At 42.4% G+C, this 25,146-nt stretch overlaps 1 protein-coding gene across 1 annotated transcript in view; it reads left to right on the top strand.

Annotated features, from left to right (window-relative positions):
- Positions 1-1,136: 1,136 nt before the first annotated feature.
- LAMA3 (laminin subunit alpha 3) overlaps positions 1,137-25,146 on the top strand; it is a 119,109-nt gene continuing 95,099 nt past the window's right edge. The window contains exons 1-6 of the mRNA XM_074820700.1: positions 1,137-1,391; positions 7,298-7,450; positions 19,017-19,134; positions 19,755-19,873; positions 21,442-21,612; positions 24,651-24,748. Coding sequence (XP_074676801.1) covers positions 1,137-1,391; positions 7,298-7,450; positions 19,017-19,134; positions 19,755-19,873; positions 21,442-21,612; positions 24,651-24,748 — 914 coding nt within the window. The remainder of the gene's footprint in view (positions 1,392-7,297; positions 7,451-19,016; positions 19,135-19,754; positions 19,874-21,441; positions 21,613-24,650; positions 24,749-25,146) is intronic.

Here is a 25,146-nt window from a genome sequence, read left to right as displayed (position 1 = left end):
AACCAAGGGTGGTGATATTTTCTTGCAGACAAAATCAATAGCTTGTGGCTGGTGCTGCCTGAAACAGTATACCAGGGATCTCCCTTGCTAGTGCTGTGTGGCATGTAGCAAAGCCCTCATAAAGTTATGAAATACTTTGCTACTCACATGAATCACTATTAAAATATTAGAGGTATGTGCATTTTAACCATATCTTTGTGCCTGAATCTGGCAAATTTTATTAAGAGAACTGGATGCTGGATGCGTGAGCGTGTGTGGGGTTGGAAATGTGAATGGGTGTGAAACTTAGAACAGCAATGTCATTAAGCTGTGCAACCCCTGGTCCAGGTGACATGGTTCTCAGGCCTCCTTCTCCCTCCCCAACCTTCCCTCCGGCTTCTGTGTTATCCAAAGCCTGTGCCAAATACCTTCAGAAGGACAGGAGGTGCATTGTCTGCCCTGGATGAGGCAGGGGCCGAGAGCACCGGCTGTGCCTCGGGGCGGGGTGGCCTGGGCCGCAGTTTCCAGCAGCCTCAGAGCACCGGCGATGGCAAGAGGAGCTGCGGTTTGTGCAGCGGGGCTGCGCGGGGTGTCTTCCCTGGGACCTGCAGAGAGGAGCGGCGTTTACCTCATGGGGAGGTAGCCCGGAGCCAGGAGAAAGCTCAGAAACCTCCATTTTACTGCCCGTGTGTGGCGTGACAGGTCACGCCTTACGAGGATGGATGCTCTGCGATTTCTTCACGGTCCGCTAAAAATATTAACCCGCATACTACTGAGGGGGGAGGGTTAGAAAGCTCCAGCTGAGCCGTGTGGTGGCGGGGGGGAGGGTGTGGGAGGGTGTCACCTCTCGGCACGCCGGCGGAGCTGAGCCTCAGGGCACACACCTGGGGACACCCCACCGCGCCGGTGACCCGACCCTTCCCTTCCCTTCGTCCCGTCCCGTCCCGCCCCGGGGGCCGCAGCCCGCTCCGCCCGGCGCCCCTCACCGGGGCTGCGTCTCGCCTCGCCCCGCCCCAGCCCTCGGCCCGCTGGCAGGGAGGCGCGGGCAGCGCGCGGGCAGCGCGCAGGCAGCCCCCTGCCAGCCCCCTGCCTCCTCCCCGCCCACCGCCGCTATAGGGCCGCCTTGAGGGAGGCGAGGGCAGAGCCCGGCGCAGAGGATGGCTGCGGCGCCGGGCTCCCCGCTCCTCTGGGCGCTCCTCCCGTCGCTCTTCGCCCTCTGCCCCGCGCAGCCGGAGCCCTCCGGCTCCCCCGGGATGGGGCTCAGCCTCCACCCGCCCTACTTCAACCTGGCGGCGGCCGCCAGCATCTGGGCGACGGCCACCTGCGGGGAGGCGGCGGGCGGGGGGCGGCCGGAGCTGTACTGCAAGCTGGTGGGGGGGCCGGCCGCCGCCCCCCTGGGGCGCGCGATCCAGGTAACGGGGCCGCCGCCGGGACCCGCTTCCCCTCGCACCCGGAGCGGCGGGGGGGGGGGGGTGTCCGTCCTTTTTGGGGCATCCCGACCCCTCCGGGGTGGGTGCTGGCGTTACGCTGAGGTGCGTGGTCTCATTTTCTCGAGGGTTTCCTCCCGGCTGGGCGTGTGCCACGGGCGGAGGTGGGCAGCGGCGCTTCTGCCCGCTCCTCTGCCCGCAGGTGTCCTGGCACCCCGTGGATACCACCCCCGCCCCAGCCGCCGGGAGCGGCCGCCCTCCCCTCCGGCCCCGCCGCCCAGGCCGCTCCCGGTGCTCGCGGTGCCGCGGCCGCCGCCGGGGATGCGTGAGCCGCGCGTCCCGCCGGGCGCTTGGGCGCCTGGAGCGGGGTGAGGGGGGACCCGGGCGGCGTTTCGTGGCCTCGGCGCTCGGCCACGGTCCGTGGAGAGCAGCGTGATGCTTCTGGGAGGGAGTAAAGGGGGGAGCCGGTGGGGACGTACCGCACCGGTCACCTCTCGGCGGAGAGCGGGCATCTTTCCGGAGGGCGGCGGGGAGAGAGGGCTGGTTTTAGTCAGGTGGCTTTCTGGTATTTTTTTTACAAGCACTAAATGTGAGGCTCATCGTCTGTGCATTGGTTGTGGCAGAGATTCCTTGGGACTCTTGAAAGTGAGTGTAAGTACAGAGGGCAGTGAGGAAGATGATGTTCTCTCCTAGCGTAGCATAAGATTACTACACGCGTTTTGTGCCAGTCACAAGAAAGACAACATTTCCTGGCAAAAGGTTAGTGGAAATACATTTTTCCTTTGTTAGAAACCCGTATGAACATGTCCGTGAGAGGGTAAGGAAGGAATAACAAATGCACCAAACTCTGTCATGTACTGCAATGGGTGTTCAGTATCTGTTTGATCAGAATTTTGTTAACGAGGGGCTTTCCTAAAGCCTCAGACCTTCCAAAGTAATTTTGTTTGTATTCTCTCTTGATGGGAAGAGAAGAGAGCCAGAATAAAACTGCAATTTGAAAGGGATTTCGAAAGCTTTATGGCCTGCTTTCTGACTCCAGGCAATACAGAGAGAATGCAAGCAAATTTTTAGCATCTCAGAAGAAGGGTTAGCATTTCAAAGTCTTACGAGGTGTTTGTATGTTTTAATAGTGAAATAACCCTTAATATCTGGTTTCAGAAGAGGTTGCAATGGGTAAGAGAGTTTCTCATTTTTTAATGGGGACAGACCCTCAAGAGAGGGGGACTAAGAAGGTGTAGCGTATGTACTCTTTGTCATGTCAGAAGGGAGTGTGCACCATTCCACAGCCTGCCCTCCAAGTTCATTAGCCAGCCACAGCCAGCGGTGTGCTTTGCCCTGAACTTCTCTCTGCCATGCCTCCCTACCTCACTATGAAATCTCAGTTTACCTTAACATCTATGTAGTGCCCTCTGTCATAAAAAGCTCAAAGTGCTTTGGAGGTGCTTATGGGCTGACTAATACACAGTTTTACTAATAGGAAAACTGGGTAACAGGTATTACATGCTTAAACTAAGGTTACAAAAAAAAGGTTGTGATGATCAGGAAACTGCTCGGTCCTCTGTTTCTAACCTCTGAAGTTTGGCCATCCATACTGAATGCAACACGCATGTTTAAAGTTGCCTGAAACATCCATGCCACCAGGTGAATAGCAAGCCCAATAATCTCTCAGCAACACACTATAGCCCACTGCTGCAGTGAAATCTCATACTAACATGTCTTGGAATATCAGAAATCACAGTATAACAAAACTCGGCCAAAGCAAACATCAGATAAACGTGTCAAGCAAGCGGAACGAAGCCTGTTGTGTGATGTACATTGCCATTGATGCTTTTTGTAATTGTTCCCTTTATATGCTAACACTCAACTGGAGATGAGGGTTTGCTGTATATAGGAAGAGGCTAGAAAGAGGGGAAATTCCTCTTGTTAAATATTTGCTTTACAGGTCCTAGGTTAGAGGACAGTTATGATTCATGCCTGATTCAAGTTCCCAGAAGGACTACTGATAGCTCAGCCCTGGCCCAGGGAAGCATGTTGTGCCTTTTGCAGCGTTTGTGTAAGCACAGATAAAGCAACATCTCTCGCCAGTTTTAACAAAGCCCTGTTCAGATACATAACATAAATACTTCTGTGGTTTACCAGTAGTTGTTGTGGTTCAAGAAGGGTTGGAAAGTCTTTCAAAAGGCCAGGCAAATCCAGCCATGGAAAATACGATAACAGCACAATGTACGTATTATCAAGAAACTCCACCTCACAAGGTCATAGACACTGTAAATAAGAGAATCTCTTCTTTCATGGAAAAAGGGAGAGAAGTGCATTAAACTCTTACAGAAGCTGAGCTTACACAGAAGGATTTAAAATCAGCGTAAGTATTCACGTGTTGTTTCTTAAGAGTTGGAGGGAAGGTCATGAGGCTTTTACATAAAGTGATAGGTGTAATAGCCACCACGTCAGACCAGTTCAACTTAAAGCAATGCCGTACACTTGAGTCACTCACTTTTGGGGTCCCTACAAGGATGGATTGTGGCTGTTGCTCTAGGGATAGGGAAATGGGAAAGAAGGTGTGGAGGGTGATCCTCATTCTGATGGACGAAGCAGACAGCTCTGTTCCCAGTGCTATCCTAGGCACTGAAAATAAGGCAAAGAGAGCAGCCCTGGCTTCATTTCCACTGCTCTGTCGTTGGCTTCTCTCGTTCAGCTTGTCATTTGGTGATGGGTCTTTTAATGAAGCCTGTAGTACCCTGCAAATCCAGAAGGAGCATTTGGAGGTCGTTTAAAGCTCTTCCATGAGGTGGTCAGTGGGGTGGACAGTCCCTTCACGGGCAGCTCAACTGAGGCTCTGAAGGTGGTGCTGGACATATGCCGTGGGGAAGCAGTATGTTTCCCTTAGCACATTGGCAAGTGGGACAGTGACTTGATAAGAACAGTGTTGAGTGAAGGGATGCACTGCAGTGTAAAATATTTCAGCAACTGATAGATAAATAGCATGCTTGGTTTTGTCTGCCAGTGTGTTCACAGTAGTGTGCGGATGTGAATTAAAGTTTAACTGCATACCTCTCCTGCCTTGCCAATGGGCACAGAACTGCTAGGTGTTAAATAGTGAGCAAATCCTTCATTGTTGTCACTTTCTATAATTTACAAGCTAGACATTTTCATCCCTGGGTGTCTCTGGTCCACTCCGGTGTATTTCAGCAAACTCACTTCATGCAGTTCCAGTTTTTTCCTTCGCTCAGGAGAACCAGGGGAAAGAAGGGTGACAAGGTCACCAGCAAATGCACACCTGCCTGCCTGATGAACTGCAGCCAAAATTCAAACAAAGTCTCGAGGCCCAGTCTCCTGGAATGGAGACGTGTCCTGTAGCAGACAGGCTGAGCACAGCGTGCCTGAGATAACTGCCAGTGGGAAGCAGGGAAGGCTGCTCTGGCCAATAATTTATTTTCTTTCATTTTTTGTTTTGCTGCCTTGTTGGCAGGGTCGCTGGAATGTACTTTAAATAACTGAAACTCCAGCTGTTGCAATGAAATTCTTTGAATTATGTGCCCAAAAAGAAAAACATGGTATCTGGAGTTCAGATCAAGTGCTCTGGTGTGCTGAAATCACATAGGTGCATGTAAATGTAATGCTTGCATTTAATACTCCCCATTGTTTTCTGCTCATTCAGCCTTTCTTCGAGGCTGTTTCCAGATCAGAGCTGAAACTGCTGTAGCTGCAACTGTTTCCTGTGTCTTTCCAGCCTGATCATTGTGAACGTGAATTTAGATCTAAAGACCACGTTTCATGCACATTATAAAACTGTTTAGGGAAGCTTGTGCTGTTGTAAAATACATATGTCAGAACTTCAAGTATGCATTTGTCAGGAAAGATGCTCTGATGTGGTAACTGCAGTTGTTGGTGCATAGATTGATTTCTCAGTGTATTGATTTTGCAGATAGTGACACGATGTTCTTTGTTGTCACTGCAGAAACTGGCAATGTTGCCTGTAGCTAGCACGGGCTGATGTGGTGTCTGCTGCAGTGAACTGTATCTGAATCCAGCAGTGTCCTGGCATATTGTAGTTTGTATGAAAATCAGCCAAACCATCTTCTCTAACAGAGCTAGAGGAGAATCATGTTACAACATGACTCCAGACACAGTTAACCAACCTGTGTACATGAGGATTTAGTAAGTCTCTAAAGAACTCTTTGAACTCTCAAGAGTTAACCCTCAGCCACGTTGACGCCTGAAGTGCTGAATCAGAACAGCTAATGGTAGCCATGTCTTCTGGAAACAGCATCATATTCTGGGCTTTCTGGAAGAGCAAGATCAGGATGGAACCATTGCTAGATGCAGATGCTGAAATTATTACTACCGACACAGAAATATTCAGTGAACATGTATGTTTGGTATTTGAAAGGCACAAGATGGTGTATTTGTATCACATGAGAATGAAGAGGTAGTTTCCAATCCATTAGTAACTATGGCAGATCTTAAACAAATTCTGCTAGAGATAAACATCTTAAATTCACCAAGCTTGCAAGACTGTACTGAGCAAGAATGTGAGAACCCTAGTGTTATTCCTCTGATAAAAGTGGACAAGTATGATTGCTCCAGTTACTTTACACTGGTTAGTCTGACAACAGCAATAAAATAATGTCAGTGATATGGGGTTCTGTTAATACTTAAAAGGTAAGAATATATTTCATGCCAGGCAACACGGGTTGTGGAAACAACAAAAGATTTGTCACATCTTTTTGGTGAAAATATGTTTAGCTGATAAAGGGAATGGTGCAAATATTACCTTACTTAAAACAGGAGTCCAATAGTGTCAGCACCTCACAGGCTGAACGGATTAAGCAACTGTCCGACTGAAGTAACCGTTAAGGGGGTACTGCCATTCAATGAAAATGTCATTTTTCTGTTGGGGTTCTACAGAGATCTGTGCCTGTCACAGTTTAGCATTTTCATTGATTATCTCCACCCAGTGACTGGAGTAAGAAGTGGATGGGACACTAAAAAGATCTCTTAATAAATAATTACAGTGCTTCAGCACTAATCTTAGTAGACTGTAAAATGCAGTTTCTTGAAGATAAAAATACTGCTTGTGGGGCAAGCCACGATGCCAGATTAAAAGACAATTAAGTTTCCTGGAGTTTATTCATCCTTATTGTACAGAAGAGTACAAAGAGCTTTAGAGACTATCAAAGAGACATTATCAGGGCATCTCCAGAGTGTGGCTTTAGTTGTAGACTGGAAATTGGGTGGTAACTTCTGCAAATGAAGATACAATGGGATTCTCTAAAGGGAAATTTAAAGGGAACAGTCTATAGGATCCATTGCATTTTCCACGAATACATATTGTTTAGAAGTCTCTGATTCAGAATGTATTGTAATGGCATGAAAAAAATGAAAGCAGTATTATAAAACTGTAACACCAAATTTATAGGCAAGTAACAGATAGAGTATTTTTTATGGTTTTATTAATACCAGGCTATGTACGTATGTGGATATTCCATGGTCTTTTAGGAAAATTGAGGATAATTTGTTTGTTGGTCTTAATCCAAGTTTGAGAATCTTTGTTTCATTAATTTTCTGCAGATACCCCTGCAGACATAGTATAGGTAATTTCACCAAAGTATCAATAAATTAATTAATAAAGACTTACTGTAGTTTGCTACAAGGGATTTCTGAAATTTTAGTTTGTAACATAAAATTCAGTGTGTTTCAGGGTATAAGTGTGTAATTTAATAGTTAGGGGAATCATTTATACATTAAAAATTACACTATATAAAGAGAGAAGTGAAATGTAACCCCATTTTTAGTCAATGCTCTAGTTCAGAATCTCAGTTAACAACAGCATGCAGCTGCAGTGCATAAGATTTCAGCTGAGACCATCTTTTTAATTTGTGGTGTTTCAGGGACAGTTTTGTGATTATTGCAATGCTGCTGATCCCAGGAAAGCTCACCCGGTAACCAATGCAATTGATGGCACGGAGCGCTGGTGGCAAAGTCCTCCTCTTTCTATGGGCTTGAAGTACAATGAAGTCAATGTCACCTTAGATCTGGGACAGGTAAGTGCATGAGCTATTGGGTGAGGTTTAACAATTTCTTGCGTCTATATGCAAGATTTGCAATTGGGAGAGATGTTTGAACTGATGATTTTAACTTCCAACACCATATCTTTTTTATCTGATTTATGTTCTTTTATTTTTTTAAGAAGTTAACTTTATTAAAGTGATTGTTTTCCTTCAGGAATTCTGATGATGTGGGTTCTTGCCACTGTCATGACACAGATTTAATGAGTGGGTGCTTTCTTGCACAGATACTATAACTCGTTAACCGGAGGTTACAGGGGGGACTGACTGCTCAGTTGAAACTGGGGCTCTGCTTTCCATTTCATATTCTCCTTTTCCGTGGACAGAGGAAGCTTTCATGATCTCTTACGATGCATACATTTTGAGAATAATGTTTGGAGTCTGCCTTTGCCTCAAGGGTCCTTCTTGTTTCTCTGTCATCCAGCAAGATCTTCAAGATAGACAGGAAAATACCGATAACATGGTCTAAAAGGGAAGGGACAGCAAAACCAGTGTAATATGAATTAGTAATATGACAGTAACATGAACACCCATATTTCCTCTGCAGGCGATAGTCAAATAGCTAACAGTAAAGCCTCTGTATCTGTATTTTAAGCCATAGGGACGGATTCTCAGCCGCCATAATTAGGCGCTGATCCAGGGAAATTAGTTATGCTCTGCAACTTCACACCAGCTGAAAATATATGACTATAAATATGTTAGGGGCTGCAAAATATCTGTATACGTATGTGTATATATATTTTGGACAGTAGTAGCTGCTTATTGACTGATTGTATAGGACAGGCATTCAATTTAGTTGACAGCAAGGGGAGGAATAACTAAGGAAAAATGTTTCTTTGTAAGACTAAGCTGCCATGTTGCTGGCGATTGAGGTGCAAATTATTTCACATCTTCTGTTGCATGGGGTTTTAATGCTCCTGTCCCTCACATGACTGGAATGGTTCTCATTTTGAGGATATCTTCAGTCGGTGCTTTTGGATCCAGTACAGCAGCAGTGCAGAAAGGCCAGACAACTTAGAATAGAGGATATCAATAGTTAAACTAAACTGCTGTGATTTTTGAATTTGCATTTCTATTAATTAAATAAATAACATGCCTATTTTATTGGTTGCTTTTCTCCACTGTACCACAAAAGGAGGGAGAGCTATATAGAACCTCATGAATTTTTAGGCCACAGCGTCCACGTTAGCCTAGCACACAGTGGTTGGACCTACCTCAGAGTTGTGTTGCTCTTTCTGTTACATTGAACAATTGAGGGGTGTTGCATCCCCTGATGCTTTATGCTCCTGTGAAGTGAGTTGTTCAGTCATTCTTTCCCAGCAAACTGTAAGGAAGTATGTCTTTCCGGCTGGGTGTACAGAGTAGGGACACTGGATGCAGAGCAGGGTGCTATGGATAGGCATGGGAAGGCAATCACCTCCTGGTAAAGCAGACCTTAACCTTCCGAGCTGCTTGCATCCATCGTGGTCTCTGCAAGATGCAGGATTAGGCTGCAGGCTGTAATTTGTTTTGCAGTGTAGTCCAGCATATTTGTGACCAACACTAGTGCATCATCCTCACCATCATCCACCTGTGTAGCACATTGCTCCATCCGAAACTTTTATTCCCACTGTGTACTTGTTAGCTTCTTTGGAGGATCTACTGACAGACACCTTCTTTTTTATGTGTTGAGTAAACTTCTGAGAAACCTCCTTCCTTCAGAGAAAGGATATGAACTAAGTGTCCTCTTCTTATGGGACTCCTTGAAGACCAACCACTATGTACTAAAATTCTTATAGTTATTAACGGATTTCTTAGTGGCAGGCTGTGTGTTTCTCTTTGCTCTGGTACCACTTCAAAGGTGACTCTGAATTCCCTTACTTGGAAACAAGGGAGACCCAAGACAAAGGTCAAAATGATTTAAAGTCTTGTGATCAGGAAGGGATCATTTTAGTTGGTGGTTGGGTGAGGGTTTAGTAAGATTCGTTTGATTTTTTTTTTTTAAATGTTTTATTTATTTATTTTTTCACTTCACTGACATTATCTCGTATCTGTGTTCACTCAGTTAAACTTTAATCTCAGGATTTGTTTGAACTTGAGATTCACTTTCAACGTTTTGCCTAGTATTCTCACACCCCAAATTCATACAGTAGTGCACAATATAATAATGAAGAAGAAAATGAAATACTGTGACAGAGTAAGTCTACTCAAGCAAACAGGTAAACACTGAGACCCCAATTCATTTTACCTTATTTTAGTGTCCTAAAAATTAAGAGGTTAATGTGTGTTAGTCATGCAGACTTTCTCAGTAGTTGATGGAGACAGAAATTTTCAGAGTGTAATTGCCCCTCAAGGGAGCTGGAATGAGGGTTTTGGTTTTTAAGGAAAAATAAACTTTCTTAAAGTTAGATGTGTGCCTAAATACCTTGCAGAACCACAGGCTGTAATATTGAAAAGATAGCAGGGATGTAGTTTTCCTCACTGAGTAGTTGTTCCGTTCTTTATTTTGACATAAGCCACCTTTTTCTGCAAACATATGGAAATGTTTTTGCAGGTGCAAAACAGGACAAACAGTAAGGTACATATGCATGCGGGGAAGCAATGACTGAATTGTAAGTTGGTCATCAAATATTCAAAATTAGAGGAAGCAGAACTTAGTGCAATGTCAGAAGCTTTTAATTTACTATGTTCCTGCCATTATATCTTTAAGACTGAGAGGGGAGTCCCAGTGGAGCCTTTTCCTATGGTCTGATGATGATATTTAATCGCATAGTTACACCATGATGGAAGTTTGAGCACTCACTACTATGGAGTTTGAACAGAACACCCACCTGCTGCTGCTTCTGTTTCACAAGGGCTAGGGGTGATTTTGAAAGTTAAATCCCTTCAGGATGTTAAATCTTTCTGCTAGAAAAATGCTAATTTTGCTGTACTTTGTAATATGAGAAAAAGCAAAAGCCCTGCTTTGCTTCCCTTTCTGACTTTCTGTACTATGGTTACATTTCTAATCAATCACAGTCCTTTTGAATAATAATAATTATAATGTTGATCCCTGCGGCAGTCTCTCAATCCTGTTAACATACCTGCTTACACTGTGACTATTCCTGACTTGCTTAAAATATTTGGATCAAATGAAGTCTCATTTATTCCTTTAATTGGTCCTGATTTTCCCAATGTAGTTTTCAACATATTTTAAAATTCTGAATGGAGAATGTCTGACTGAAATTCATTGTCCTTCTCCTGACTCTTTGGATTGCCTGATTTTAGCAGGTGTGCCCTCATCTTTGAATTGCTTAACGATCAGCAGATACTACAGTAATGCTCCCCCAGGTATTTTTCTGAACTCTGTCTTCAGAAGAACATGAAGGTTCAGGATCACGTGATAGTGTATGATAAAAAAGAAATGTCTGTTACACTTCAAGAAGTGTAGTCCACAAATTTTATTGTTGCTTTTAGTTATGTGTCACTTTTTTTACTCTGCTTTTGTGGCAATAATATAACACTGAAAGACAGGCTTGGTGAAGTCTTGTGTACTAATGTTGAATTTTTTTTATGTAGTGATATTATTGGTCAATGTTGTAAATTAAAGGCACACAGTGGAGCGTAATGTCCAAATTTGTAGTTTTATTAGGGAGGGAGGGAGACTTAACCATGAATTTAAGATTCATGGTTATGGACTGCGGAGGACTTTATGCTTTTATGTTATATGCCAGTTAAAGCATATAAACATTTTGTAAAAAAGCCTTGCAGTTGGGCAAATCTGAGTTGCTTTTGTACGGTAGGTATTTCTTATGGGTTTAATTTTTATATTTGATAGTAATCCTTTATGTTCAGAGCTTTACAAAGAATATTTGTGGTTGGGACTATTAATAAGCTTTGGCTAATTGCTGTTACTTAAGACAATTTTTCTTAACTTACGAAAGATTGACATAATTTCTTAAAATATGTCTGAAGTTACAGTTAATTTAACTGTCATTCTATAAAATATAGTGTCCTGTAGGCTGTTCTTCTGTAGCAAGAAACTGTCGAGGTGCTGGGAGATCATAAGCTGTATTGAACTGGGCTTCCAAAAATAGTTATTGCATTCATTGTGCTTGACTGTTGAAGACTATGTTACCACTGACCTTGAAATTAGACCCAGCTCCAGTGTGGAATTATGTAACCTCTATAATAACACCAAGAAGTCCTACAAATTAGGGCACGAGAACCACTGCATAAAACTTCTGCAGTCCTACAGAACTGCCCAGCTGTGAGACAAAGCCTTTCCTCTGGAACTCCTGCACAGCCCTGCCTCTGCAGCAGCACTGACCCCTGATCTGCTGTTTTGGTTCACACTGGGGAGAAAAGAGGCTTTTAGGTCTGAGGAAGGCACCATATTGTCCCTGCAGTACCCAGAAAGGGAGATGCTAACAGCAGAGAGAATCGTGTGTTACCTCATATTAGAGAACACCGGTTCTGGGTATTTCAGTTTGTGCAGGAAGCTGATTTGGGATCATGCCACAAAACACTATGCTTTGAAGTTAGTTGATTTTGGCTCATACCGCAGTAAGGTGAATCTACTTGTGAACTCTAGATTAACACAATTTCAGCTGATTAAGTAGCAGCTGTCTGATAGAAGTTTCTAAAAGTTGTATTGGGTAATGCACGCTCCATTTATTCCTCAGTCACACTACAAGCAGCTCATTCTGGGCTGAGCTGCCAGCCTTAAACAGGGAAATACCCTAAATACATCCTTTCTTGCTCATATGTTATCCTTTAAGATGTAGTCAATTGTTCTGTTTTCTTAAAGCTTTAATTAAAAACCTTTTGAATGCCTTAGCATTTTTATACTTATGCTTGCATTAATAGATCTATGTCATTGGCTTTAAAATGTGGTTTTGATATTAATTAATTAGTATTCTCAAAATATACAGAAAAAATCTTGCAAGTCTTGCTCTCCTTGCTCTCCTTTGCTTTCCTGACACTGTCTTCCTCTGGTTCTTCTTCAGCATCCCTTTAGGAAGGTCTTTGTTCCCACTCATTGATCTCACTTTCCTCCATGTCTGTACTTCTGCTTCTCCCACCTCCCTTTTCATGCTCATTCCTACATGTTACTTTCATTTTGTGATACATTGTCCTAAATACCTCTCTTTCAACTCAATATAGTAAAAGCAGAGCCTCTGCTAATAGCCTCCAACCCTCTGCACTTCCCTGTGTTTCCTTCCAGCACTGACAGTACTACTGTGTTTTTTACTTTTGGACTGCAGCCCTCATAAGGGGACATTTATCTCCTGAACAACTGAGGTCTGAATTGTACAAATCCTTTTCCCATATGAATAGCTTCAGTGTTCTGTGAAGAAATAGGCCATATGTAAGAAATAATTATGAGCATTGAGTTGATCTTTGTCCAGATCTCAATGGAAAAGTGGCTGCATGAGAAATTTCAGGATAGTGACTGACAATCATTAATGTATTTGCCTGCAGCCTTGGCAAAAAGACCAACCTGGACAATGAATTTCATTTCTGGAAGTGTTCCTTCTTTCCAGAATACTGTGTGAAGTGTGGAGAGCTTCTCCCTTCTGGTCCCACCCATTGACTGTGATAGAGAAAAACTTAGCATCTCCAGACCTGTCAGTGGAGCATATTTGCAGGCACCACTTACATAACTAAACAAAAGTGTAGCTTTTTAGCCTCAGTGGCTAGTTAAACAAAGAAGTGATATGAATGCAACATGTGCAGTGCTAACTGAACAATGTTGGAAGCCCTGCACTCATTCTTGGCTTCTGCACCCCAGACTGTGAAGCTGGCACGCAAGGAACGACTTTGGCATGCTGTGCATTGGGAGCCTCTCCAGTCACTGTCACTGGTCACGCACTTTTAGCATTGCTGCATATGCATGTATGTGGTTAAACTGTATGGAGCACATTCAGTGGATCTGTTGCCTCTTGGATACTACCTACATGGGCTTTTTCTCTACACCTCTGCCATAGCTGCTTTTCCACATACCCAGAAGTGTGGCTGGCAACTGCCAAAAAGGCTGGTTCAGCTCTCTCTAGTTGGCATTTTTTATATTACAGTTCCAGCTGTGAAATATATCATTGGGGATTACCAAATACTGACTGTCAGGAGTATTAAGTCTCTGGATCTGCAAGGGTGCCTCAAGTCCAACTGAGAGGTCACTGAAGAAGGGGGTGCTCGCCTCTTTGTAACCACAAGAAATCAAAGCCTTTCATTTTAACCAGAGTATGTGGGATTTTTATTTCATTTAATAGATTGTTATTTATATGTCTTTGTCTTGGAGAAGAATCAATGCTCAAGACCTTAAGGCCTCAATCCATTAAGAAACTAATGGGCAGACTCATGCCAACCCTGTGAAATCAGTGACACTAAGGTGTGTTCTGGAGAGGGTGCTGTGCACAAGTCACGCTTCCTTGCATCCCGCTACTGCACTGGTCCATGTCTGAGAAGTTTTGTTTATGTATTGAACGATCATCAGATTTCTGCCTCTTTCTCACTTTCTTTACTAGCATATCAGCAAGTAGAGAAAGGTTGCATGTCTGCTAATGCAGGGCATCTTTTGCAGAGGTCCTTCAGTGCAGGGACCTCACTATCTTCTGTGTAATGTGTAATGCCAACCCCAGTGACATTATTCAAGATGATGTCAGAAGCCTAGAAGAGCAGTTGAGGGAAGTTTTGGTGGTGTAAATATATCTGCTAATACAGTCTGAGGAAGTACTGTCGTGCTGGGAACAGCTGTTCTCCATGCTTCTACAGTTCAGATTAGAATGATCAGATAGATGATCTACCTGGTTCTAGCTGTGTTCTAGTTATTACCACACTCCAGGGACTTTTGTTCTTCATGAGCCAAAAATGGAGAACAATTCTTTGCTACATGTGCAGCACACAGCATAACGATTGTTCAGAACATAGTGTGGTTTTTCTTTGTACTAGTTTATGTCCAACATCTAGCAAACAAGTCATTCCAGCATTTTAGTATTCTGTATTTAGTCTATGATGGTAGGATTGGAGGAAAATATGCTATACTTTTGTATATGCACATCTTTGTTCCATTTGTGTAACCTGTAACGGTTTCTATAGAAATGTTTCTGTCTTTACAATGTAATAGTGGTAACTCCTAGCACTGAATTATAATTTCCATTCTCAGATGAACATGACATTTTGCTCATTCTACTGGATGATTTTTTAAAATTTTATCTGGGTTTTTATAAATCTTAAGGCCATTGTTTGCAAGAACATTTCAAATCTGAACAACCTTGAGTGAACAGGAAAAGGTCACATCAATATGGAACTGGTTAAATTCCAGCTGTTGACAATCAATCAGGTTTGACCCATGCTGCTAGATTACAGCAGGATATGGTGTTGGGACATTTACACGAACACATCCTCTTTCAAGCATGCATTTCCAGAGTGGATTGTTTCCATTACTGGAAGCAAAATACTGTTTCTACTTTTAAACTTAATTCTTTATTCATATAAGAAAACTGTCAGAAATTTTATTAAGCCATATTTCTGATTTTTTTTGGTGAAATTTTTTTTACTATTATATAATTGCACCAAAAGAGCACTTATATTTAATTCTTACTTATATTTTTAACACCCATTTTGCAAAATGATTGTTTTTTTAATGAAAGAAATTTGACTTAAAAGCAACCAAATAAACATTTTTTTCAAAAATGAAGAAACTCGCCTCCTTTTTCCCCAAAGTGAATGACTTAAGAAAAAAATTGCTTGGAGTTTATCATGCCTTTTTTTCAGGGTAGGTCTTATTTCTGTCAACGCAATGGGATCAAGGTTTAAATTAGTGAAATGCCAGCTTAGAATACGTGCTTCAAATTGGTTTTAATGGTTGCTTTTCTAGGTCTTATGTCAGCAAGGTTACTCTTCTATCTTTAGTTAGGATTTATTTGCTAAGCCAAGGATTATGTTTCTTCCACTGTTGCCTCATCACATCTGGAGAGAGACCATTCATCAACTTGATCAGTATTCAATCATAGTAGAAATTTGGATTTTTGGGTGCTATTTTGCATCCTTGATCCAGGTCAGAACCAAATCTTGGCAGCCATGTGAAGTCAGAAGCAGAACAGATGATAGGGTTGGTGACTAAGTTTTGGTGATATATTGTCATTAACTAACACTAATTTAATTTTTATCAAGACCTATCCCTTTCCCTTTTCTGAATGTGACTGTACAAACCTGAGCAGTATTTCAAACTATGAGATGTAAGGAGAGCTGCATGTGAATTGAAGGATTTCTTATGCAACAGTAGTTCGAAGTTGCCATACATTTTTTTCTTCCATTTTGTGGTTTGCATGGAAGTATGCAAAGTGTGGTGTTGGAAGACAGTTCTTTAAGTATTGGCAGACTTGCAGAGTTCCTGATATAATACACACATTGGACAGTACTTCATCTTCACATGCTCTGAATAGTCACAGGGTTAAGCAAATTCCACAGCTGCATAGCAGACATGGCATACAGGTGTTTGACGGGTGCCACGTGCTGTTTCAGCTGTGTTACTGTTGTGTGCCTTCATTTTGGCCACTTTTTTCTTTAGAGGCTTATGAAAGGTTATAGTCTAGGGTGACACTGATGTGTAAGTGAGCTTGTCTTGTATTTCTTCAGCAGTGTGGAAGCACTGTGGAAATGGAATTCACTGCTACTATTTTGCTTACACTTATGAGAAGGTATCACCTGTTATGAAAGATGAGACAAGACTGGCTGTGTCAGTGCTTTGAGTAGCACCCAAGTAAAAGAATATAGTAACTGTATGACAAGCTGAAGCAGATGTCATCTGCTTTTTTGGAGAGTAGGTAGAAGGTCATTGTAATTATTCCACGACATGACTACAAGCAATGGGGCCCTGGAGAAGGCAGGACCTTTTCTATATTCCGTTGTTTCCTTGTGGTGATTTGACCCTGTTTGGATGCCAGGTGCCCACCAAAGCCACTCTATCACTCCCCTCCTCAGCTGGACAGGGGAGAGAAAATATAACGAACGGCTCGTGGGTCGACATAAGGACAGGGAGATCACTCAGCAATTGCCATCGCGGGCAAAACAGACTTTACTTGGGGAAATTAGTTTAATTTATTACCAATTAAATCAGAGTAGGATTATGAGAAATAAAAACTAAATCTTAAAACACCTTCCCCCACCCCTCCCTTCTTTCTGGGTTTGACTTCATGCCTGATTTCTCTACCTCCTCCCTCCAAGCAGTGCAGGGGGATGAGGAATGGGGGTTGCAGTCAGGTCATCACACATTGTCTCTGCCACTCCTTCCTCCTCAGGGGGAGGACTCCTCACACTCTTCCCCTGCTCCAGCATGGGGTCCCTCCCACAGGAGACAGTTCTCCACAAACTTCTCCAATGTGAGTCCTTCCCACGGGCTGGAAACTGCTGCAGTGTGGGTACCTTCCACGGGGTGCAGTCCTTCAGGAACAGACTGCTCCAGTGTGGGTCCCCCACGGGGTCACAAGTCCTGCCAGCAAACCTACTCCAGCCTGGGCTCCTCTCTCTACTGGCCTACAGGTCCTGCCAGAAGCCTGCTCCATTGCAGGCCTCCCGTGGGGTCACAGCCTCCTTCGGGCACATCCACCTGCACCAGCGTGGGGTCCTCCACGGGCTGCAGGTGGATTCTTCTCCACCTCCATGGGCTGCAGGGGCACAGCCTGTCCCACCATGGTCTGTGCCCTGGGCTGCAGGGGAATCTCTGCTCTGGTACCTGGAGCACCTCCTCCCCCTCTTTCACTGACCTTGGTGTCTGCAGAGTTGTTTCTCACTCCTCTCTCCGGCCATGGTTCCATGGTTTTCTTTATCCCCTTCTTAGCATCTCTGTGATAACATATCTATCACCATCGCTGATGGGCTTGGCCTTGCCAGTGGCAGGTCCCTCTTAGAGCCAGCTGGCATCGGCTCTAAGAAAATTCTAGCAGCTTCTCACAGAAGCCACCCTGTAGCTCCCCCCTGCTACTAAAATCTTGCCACACAAACCCAACATATTCCTCTTGAGCTTTCTAAACCACTTGTCTTGATTAAATCTGTATCAATCAACACAAAGAGTGTTATCCACACTTGTTAACATGCATGTAAGGATGGGACTCCCAAAGACCCTAAAACATAGGGGAAGTAAGACTATTAACAGATAGGCAGTTGCGTGCCTAATGCGAACCTGGTTTGAACAGGGCAGTGCCCCTTGAGAGATTCAGCTGGCCAAAAGCAAGAACATGAAACACCTTTTTTAGGAGTTTCAGAGCTATTATGCTTTCCTGGGAGGATACCAGTCCTTGCACTGGATGGCCGTACTGGATGACATGTAATGTCAGTATGGCCAATACCCCTACTCTGAAACTTGCAGATCAAGTAGCAGAAGTTACTTAGGCAAAGAGTATCAGAAACTCAGTAAGAGCAAATCTTGCCACAGTCCCCAAAGTATTCACCTATTTCTGACAATCAGTGTAGAGACTTTCCATCGGTAATTTAAGGAGCTCTGGCAGCAGTTACATGACAGACTATTGACTGTAACTTCCTGCCTCCTCCACCAAAGTAAGAATCTCTTGCAAGAATGATTCTGAATTGAGGATGTTGAATGGGAAATTCTGGTGCAGCTTCAGTTGAATATTGACTGTACCTCAGTATCAGATCATTTTTATGACAACTCATATCCATGTTGTGGTTGTTTAAATTCTAAATGACCCTTAGAATCAATCTGTGTTCAGCCTTTTGTGTAGAGGTAATTTTGCTGATGTTTGACTTTTATGGCTGTGGACTATCCCAAGATACTTACAGTACAATTTCCTTTTTTGTCAAGTCCATTTTTGCTCTGGTGTTTGGGAGCTTTCTGTCTCTGTGGTCTATTGCTGTGATACACAATGAGCACCTAAAGAAGCCAGATGGGACTCTTGGCCTTGGGAACCTTGAGCTGATGAAGCTCTCTGAGCTGTTTCAGACAATGCATGAGCTACCACTCATAAGAATCTCTCCTGTGTTACTTGATAACCACAAAATTCTGGGGCGTCTTGCTTCTGTTACTTGGAAAGTCTGTCAAGTGGGAAAATTAACTAGAAATATTCTTAAAGTGAGGGAACAGGTGGCTTAGATTACTATCAAACACAACCAAAGGAGTCCCAGTGTAAAGGGTGTGTGCATTTTCTCTTACATCATTGTGATTTTCCTTGACTACAAGCACAATTACATGATTAGAATGCAACACAGATGTACCAGGATGCTGCAAAAGTATCTGAGTTAATGATGTGTTGAGATGCTAACTTTTCAAGGTCAAATACTGTACTCTTTACACACCCAAGCAATCAGTCGTGTCCAAAACAGAGCTTTCCTGAAATGCAAGAGATGGCATTTAACACAGACCTATTGCAACTTTCTTAATGCATGTTGACAGGTGAGGTAGCTAGCTGAGAATCTGACCTATTATTTTAATGGGAATGAAACTGCAGAGGATAGCCTTCTCACTGTACACGAAAAAACAGGTGTTTATTGGAATTAGTTTTAATATTGTGGTACTTTATAGAGTTCAAAAAGCTCCTGATAAGATCTATGTATATTCTGTTACCAGCTCTTCCATGTTGCCTATATCCTTATCAAGTTTGCAAATTCTCCTCGTCCAGATCTCTGGATCTTAGAAAGATCAGTGGACTTTGGAAGAACTTACACTCCTTGGCAATATTTTGCTTGTGAGTATCAATCCTTGTGTCACTGTTCTTTTGTGGACAGGTTTCTTTAATCATTCAGGATAGGAAAATCAGACCATGGGGCGCACTAAAGATTTCAACTGCAGTGAAGGCAGTGAACATCAAATACACTTCTCTTGTCTTAGTTATCCACAATAAATTAGTGACAAGAGTGTAACTAAAAATGAGTATGATATTTTGAAAGTGTACTTCAGCACATTAATATTTTTCAGTCTGTTGGGAATTTTTGTTTTGCTTTGTTTGTCTTGGTTTTGGGGTCTGTCAGAACTACAGTGTCCTTCATCCCATGGGACCCCAGGGTTCCTTGCAAAAATCAAAGTGAAATACAGATGTAAAATCTTGGAGTACATGTATAGCTTTTTTTGTGACAATACAAGAAACAATGTGCCATGTCTTGCCAGGCACCACTGAATTGCTTAGAACGAGAATGGATTTGGTTTTAGGAATTCCCATTTTTCTGTGCTGAGCAACACAGTCACTGTTATTATTCAGTTACAGGGGGGAATTTACCTGAAAGCACAGGGGTTCTTCTTTGTTAATTTAAATTAGAACAATAGTGTTTATTTTCACATATAAAAATAATGTTGTTCTCACTTGACTAGACTCCAAAGCAGATTGCTTGGAGCGCTTCGGAAAGGAAGCTGATCTTCCAGTGAGGAGGGACAGTGATGTCCTTTGCACCACAGAGTACTCTCGCATTCTGCCTCTTGAAAATGGAGAGGTAAGTGCTTTTACAAAAGTAATGTAGAACACTGGAAGCAAACAGCATCGGTTTCAGATGTTTGCTGTTTCAGTAAAAACATAGAACTGGAAGTAATTTTTCAGCTATGAGTGCTTGATTCTACATTAGTAAGTCCATAACCAAGCACTTAAGTAACTGATGAGATTTTTGGAGGGCGAGCTGGCTCCTCCTGACTTTCACCATTCCCTGTGGGAGTAGGGGCTGCTCAGAGCCACCTTGTGTTGATTTTGATCATGATTTTGGTACCTCACTTTAGCTATATGCATTTGAAGGTGTTAACCGCATTTTCTGAGCACTTCCAATGTAGATAGCAGAACTTCCTGCAGCAGAATTGCTCGTGGGAGTAAAGGCTGTAGAAACAGATATTTACCATTCAAGAATAAGTAGCTCTTTAATAAAAAAATATATAATATGCTACACGTTTATAATATAATACATGTGTTTGGAAAACGTTGCTCAGGTTTTAGCCATTGTTCCTTGCTATGCAGAACTGTGGTTTGTGTTATTTGAATGAATGTTACACTCCTGGCTGTGCTGATGGGTCCTGCTGATATTCTCCTTTTATGCCTGATGTGGTTGGAATCCAGATCTGAAGTCCTCAGGAGTTACCCAGAGTTTTGAGCATATGGCTCTGGGGGTTGTAGCTTCATATTAAAGCAGAATTTGTTTATTAACATATCTGTAAAATTTTCCTAATAAAATATTGTAAAGAATAATTTCCACAGAAGAACACTGCTGGTCCCGTACCCTATTACATGCTGTATGACTTCCTAAAGGAATTGTGCTGCAATCAGAACTGTCACCATTCCTTTGTTACGTGCTTTGGAGTATAGAAGCCATTTGAAAATAGAAATCTGTTATCTGGTTGGCTGTAAATAAATTCCAGTCTCTTATTTAGTCCTGTACATGCACACTGGATTGCTAATTTAGTAGAGATTCAATATTGCTAGGCTGCTGGCATCTGTTTCTTTAAAGAATAAAAACGTACCAGAGCCCTTGTTTTGAAAGTCAGATAAACCTGCTTTCATGTGAGGGGATTTTCTAAAGCAACACTGTGTACTTTCTTCCAAAAGACCGTTAATACGCTCCCAGGCACTGGAGCTGGTAACAATAATATTTTCCAGGAATGTTTGTGCCTTAACCCAAAAATAAATGTGCTTTGGCAAAGAGCCAAAACCTGATGTTTTTACTCAGGCAAAACTCCTATTGACACTATCAACTGCTAATATAGCTATTCGCAACTATTCCTATTGTTTTTCCTATTAAACCGTGTACTTTTTGTGTGTTATACCTACTGTTTTCAAAACAGATAGAGGCACTTTTTTTTTTTTTCTGATGTGCCATATGCGTAATGAGAATTCAGGAGGGTCCAAGACTAACCACATTATTTTTCCCAATGTCCTGGCTTCAGTATGAAATGTGTAGTTGTAACTGCAAATATGCTCAGAAACAATAGTAAGTTTTTGAATTCTTATATTAATATTGTTCTGTGCCACTACTGACACAGTTGTTATATTTTAACAAAAATGTGCTTACTTCTTTGTTAGATTGTAGTATCTTTGGTAAATGGCCGCCCAGGAGCAAAAAACTTCACTTATTCCCCTAGCCTTCGAGAATTCACAAAAGCAACAAACATCCGCCTTCATTTTCTCAGAACTAATACACTTCTTGGACACTTGATATCGAAAGCTCAACGAGACCCCACTGTAACCCGTAGAGTAAGTACTGTTTTCGCCAAGATACGCTCAACGATCATATTCAGCATGTTAGAGACCAAAAAAATGATCCAAATGTTTTAAGTTTGCAACATCCTAACAATCGAAATTTACAGTGACCCACCTTTAATCCCCATATTTTCTCCAGGTTCGTTTGAGACAAGGAGGTAACTGGGTCAGCACAGATTTATGGAGGGGAAGTAATGATTAATGATTTTGTAACAAACTGTCTTCTTTCCCTGTTTTCGAATATGGAAGGAAGTTAGGTACATCATGGGAGCTATAAGGAGCCAAAGAGGAAATCTTCTAAACTATCTTACACAGAACTGAGGAACTAAATCTCTTCAGCTTTATTTGACACTACTTTCCCTTATTTATTCAAAGAAAGATTTTCAAGAAACAGTACCTGATTTTCTGACAAAGCAGGAATCAAAGGGCGTACTTGAAAGTTACTATCTTTCTACAAATCGTTTGAGATGCCTAGGTGTTTTCAGTGGATTTTGGGCTATCCAGGAGTTTTGAAAGGCAAAGTCCCACTCCCATTCAGTAGGGAAATGTAAGGAAATTAAGCTCCCTCAAGGGAACACCGCATAGAAATTCATATACTTAGAGAGATCGCAGACTTCATATTGTTTTGTTATTTTTAACCTTTTCATTTAAAATGAAGATTTGGTAACAATTGGAGGAAACCCTGGGGTGAGGCACTGCACAAATGTGTGTGAGGGTTTCTGCATTGAAAAACATAAAACTATTCCAGTTACTTGACAGCACTCCCATTAAGTACCTTTATTGTCTTAAGTAAATTTTCAGATGTTGCTCACAGGCAGATATAAATGCAGTTTTTAGTTTACTTGGCAAGCAGCACAGTTTTAGTGTAAGGAATTTCTGATATTATCATAGCCGTGGGATGCAGGCTAGATGAATGAAATGTCAAGTGTTTTATTAAATTGTTAAAAGAGAGCACAAGTTTTTATTGTAGAAACCTTCCAAGTCTAGGAAATAGTTAATTCTTAAGGAAAATCTTTGTGTTAAACTTAAAGAAACAGATGAAAACCAGACCACTTCTGTTCTCCTATCCAAGTAACTGCCTGGCTTCCCCTGTTAATGGTTTGAGCTCATGGCACACTAAATTATATAGAGTATGTTTTATGTCTACACTGTGGCAGTTTGTCCTATTAATTGTTTTGACCTATTACTAATTCGACTTGCTACTGACCAGTGAGAGTACAATTACTGTTAGTAGTAAAGCATAGCTCTGCAAAGCTGTGTAAAACTATAGACTGGGTTGTGAAGACTCTTATACCAAAAAACACTGTAAAATATGTTGGCAAGAGTCAGTGATCATTTCTAGCTGTGCTGAAAACACTGAAAGCTTTTACTTGAAAGTTTTTACTTCAAAGTTTTACTTGCAGTATGAAAATGGTATGCATAGTTAGAAATGAATGTGCATATTTGAATAAAGATAGTTCAGAAGGCAATAAGTATTTCTTAGTCTGTATATCCCACCTACTGTTCTTCACCTGCCTAGAGCAAAGAGAGCTAGTTGGAAAAGCTCTCTGCCTTGGAGAAGCATCTCCTCTGTGCCAGCCAACTCCACCTACGTAAAATTAGAGTGTATATGCAACCAAAATGAATCACAGAATCACAGAATGGTTGTGGTTGGAAAGGACCCCTGGAGATCCTCAGGTCCAACTCCTGCTGCTCAAGCAGGGCTACCTAGAGCTGGTTGGCCAAGACCATGTCCAGACAGCTTTTGAGTATCTCCAAGGAGGGAGACCCCACAGCCTCTCTGGGCAACCTGTGCCAGTGCTCGGTCACCCTCACAGGGAAAAATTGTTTCCCAATGTTCAGAGGGAACCTCCTGCATTTCAGTTTGTGCCAGTTGCCTCTGGTCTTGTCACTGGGCACCACTGAAAGGAGCCTGGCTCCGTTCTCTTCGCACCCTGACTTCAGGTATTTATACACATTGATAAGTTCCCATCTGAGCCCTCTCTCCTCCAGGCTGAACAGTTCCAGCTCACTCAGCCTCTCCTCATAGGAGAGATGCTTCAGTCCATTCATCATCTTCGTGGCCTTTTATTGAACTCTCTCTTGTACTGGGGAGCCCAGAACTGGACACAGCATTCCAGGTGTGGCCTCACCAGCGCTGAGTGAAGGGGAAGGATCACCACTGAGAGAGTCTATATATACCACTTAGAGGGGATGTGTTGTGAATAGAGTGAGCACAGGAGATGTACCTGCATAATGTTCTGACCCTTTTTCTCTTCATCCTCCAGTAGCATTAAATCTGCCTCTTTAATTTTTCTGGGGGTACATAGAGATCAAGATTTACAACCAGCTCTCTGTTCTGCCTGGTGCTCTAAGGAGACAAGGAAACAACTTCTGAGCTACAAAAATGTATGCAGAAGTTTCTATTGGTATATGTACACTAATGATATTTTCACTGAGTTGAACCAATTAAATTTTTATCTTCTGTTGCCTGGATGCCTGCATAGCATGAGGATGATACAAAGTGGTTGAACTTCGGGTTACAATTTCAAATCCAGCTTGAGTCACGAGTGATTCTGACCAGGCTGGTGATTTTAATCTCTTTCTAGTCTTTAGTGATCATGTCTGACTCAATGGGGAAACTGCACTGCCCTTACCAGCATGTCCTGTGTGTTGGCCTGACCACAGTCTCATAAATTGATGCTTTGACAGTATTTACATCTCCATCCTCAAGCTGTCTTTCAACAAGCTTTGGGCTTGAGTACTGGTGCCAGTGTAGCTGCTGGGGAATGGAGAGCTACAGCAATATGCATCTGAGCTTCACAAGTCTGTTGCTGTCAGGCACCCCAGGGGTATTGACTTTGATTTGCTGGTACTCATACTGAGACATAGACATCAACAGAGGTTTAACCATTGGCTGCCTGACTTTGGTCTTTTGTAAAGGCATGCCTTTAAACTTCTGATAAGTAAGATTTAACAATTTCATGTTGATGTTTCTGACCATAACACAAGTAAGGAAAGACCTATATGTACTTCTTGTGCTTGTTCCATAGTATTACTACAGTATAAAGGACATCAGTATTGGTGGTCGATGTGTTTGCCATGGCCATGCTGAAGTATGCAATGCAAAGAGTGCTGAAAACCACTACCAGTAAGTAAACTGAGCATAACATTAAGTAATATGAGAAAAACAATACATGAATGTTTTCCAATGACTTTTTTTAATTATAGAATGATATAGTCTTACAGGGATTTTTCATTATATTTAAAAAACTAGAATCTGCTAATGGGTGACACAAAAACGTGTCAAGAGCTATTGTATGTGAAATATAATAATAAAAAGTCCTAGATTTTTCTGTTTAATTGAAATAAGAGTTCAGCAGATTGAATAATTTCTTAGAAACCCTTAGTTCTTTTGGGAAAACATGGTTTGATATCATCTTCCAACAGCAGGAATTACAAGCCCAACTCAATAACAAAGTTAGTGAACTTCCTGGAGATACTGAGCATTATGACTGAGCTCAGCCAAGATCCAATGGCTTTCGCTCA

The sequence above is a fragment of the Strix aluco genome, chromosome 1 (genome assembly GCF_031877795.1).
Source record: "Strix aluco isolate bStrAlu1 chromosome 1, bStrAlu1.hap1, whole genome shotgun sequence".
NCBI lineage: Eukaryota > Metazoa > Chordata > Aves > Strigiformes > Strigidae > Strix > Strix aluco.
This window is presented reverse-complemented; position numbering and strand designations above follow the sequence as displayed.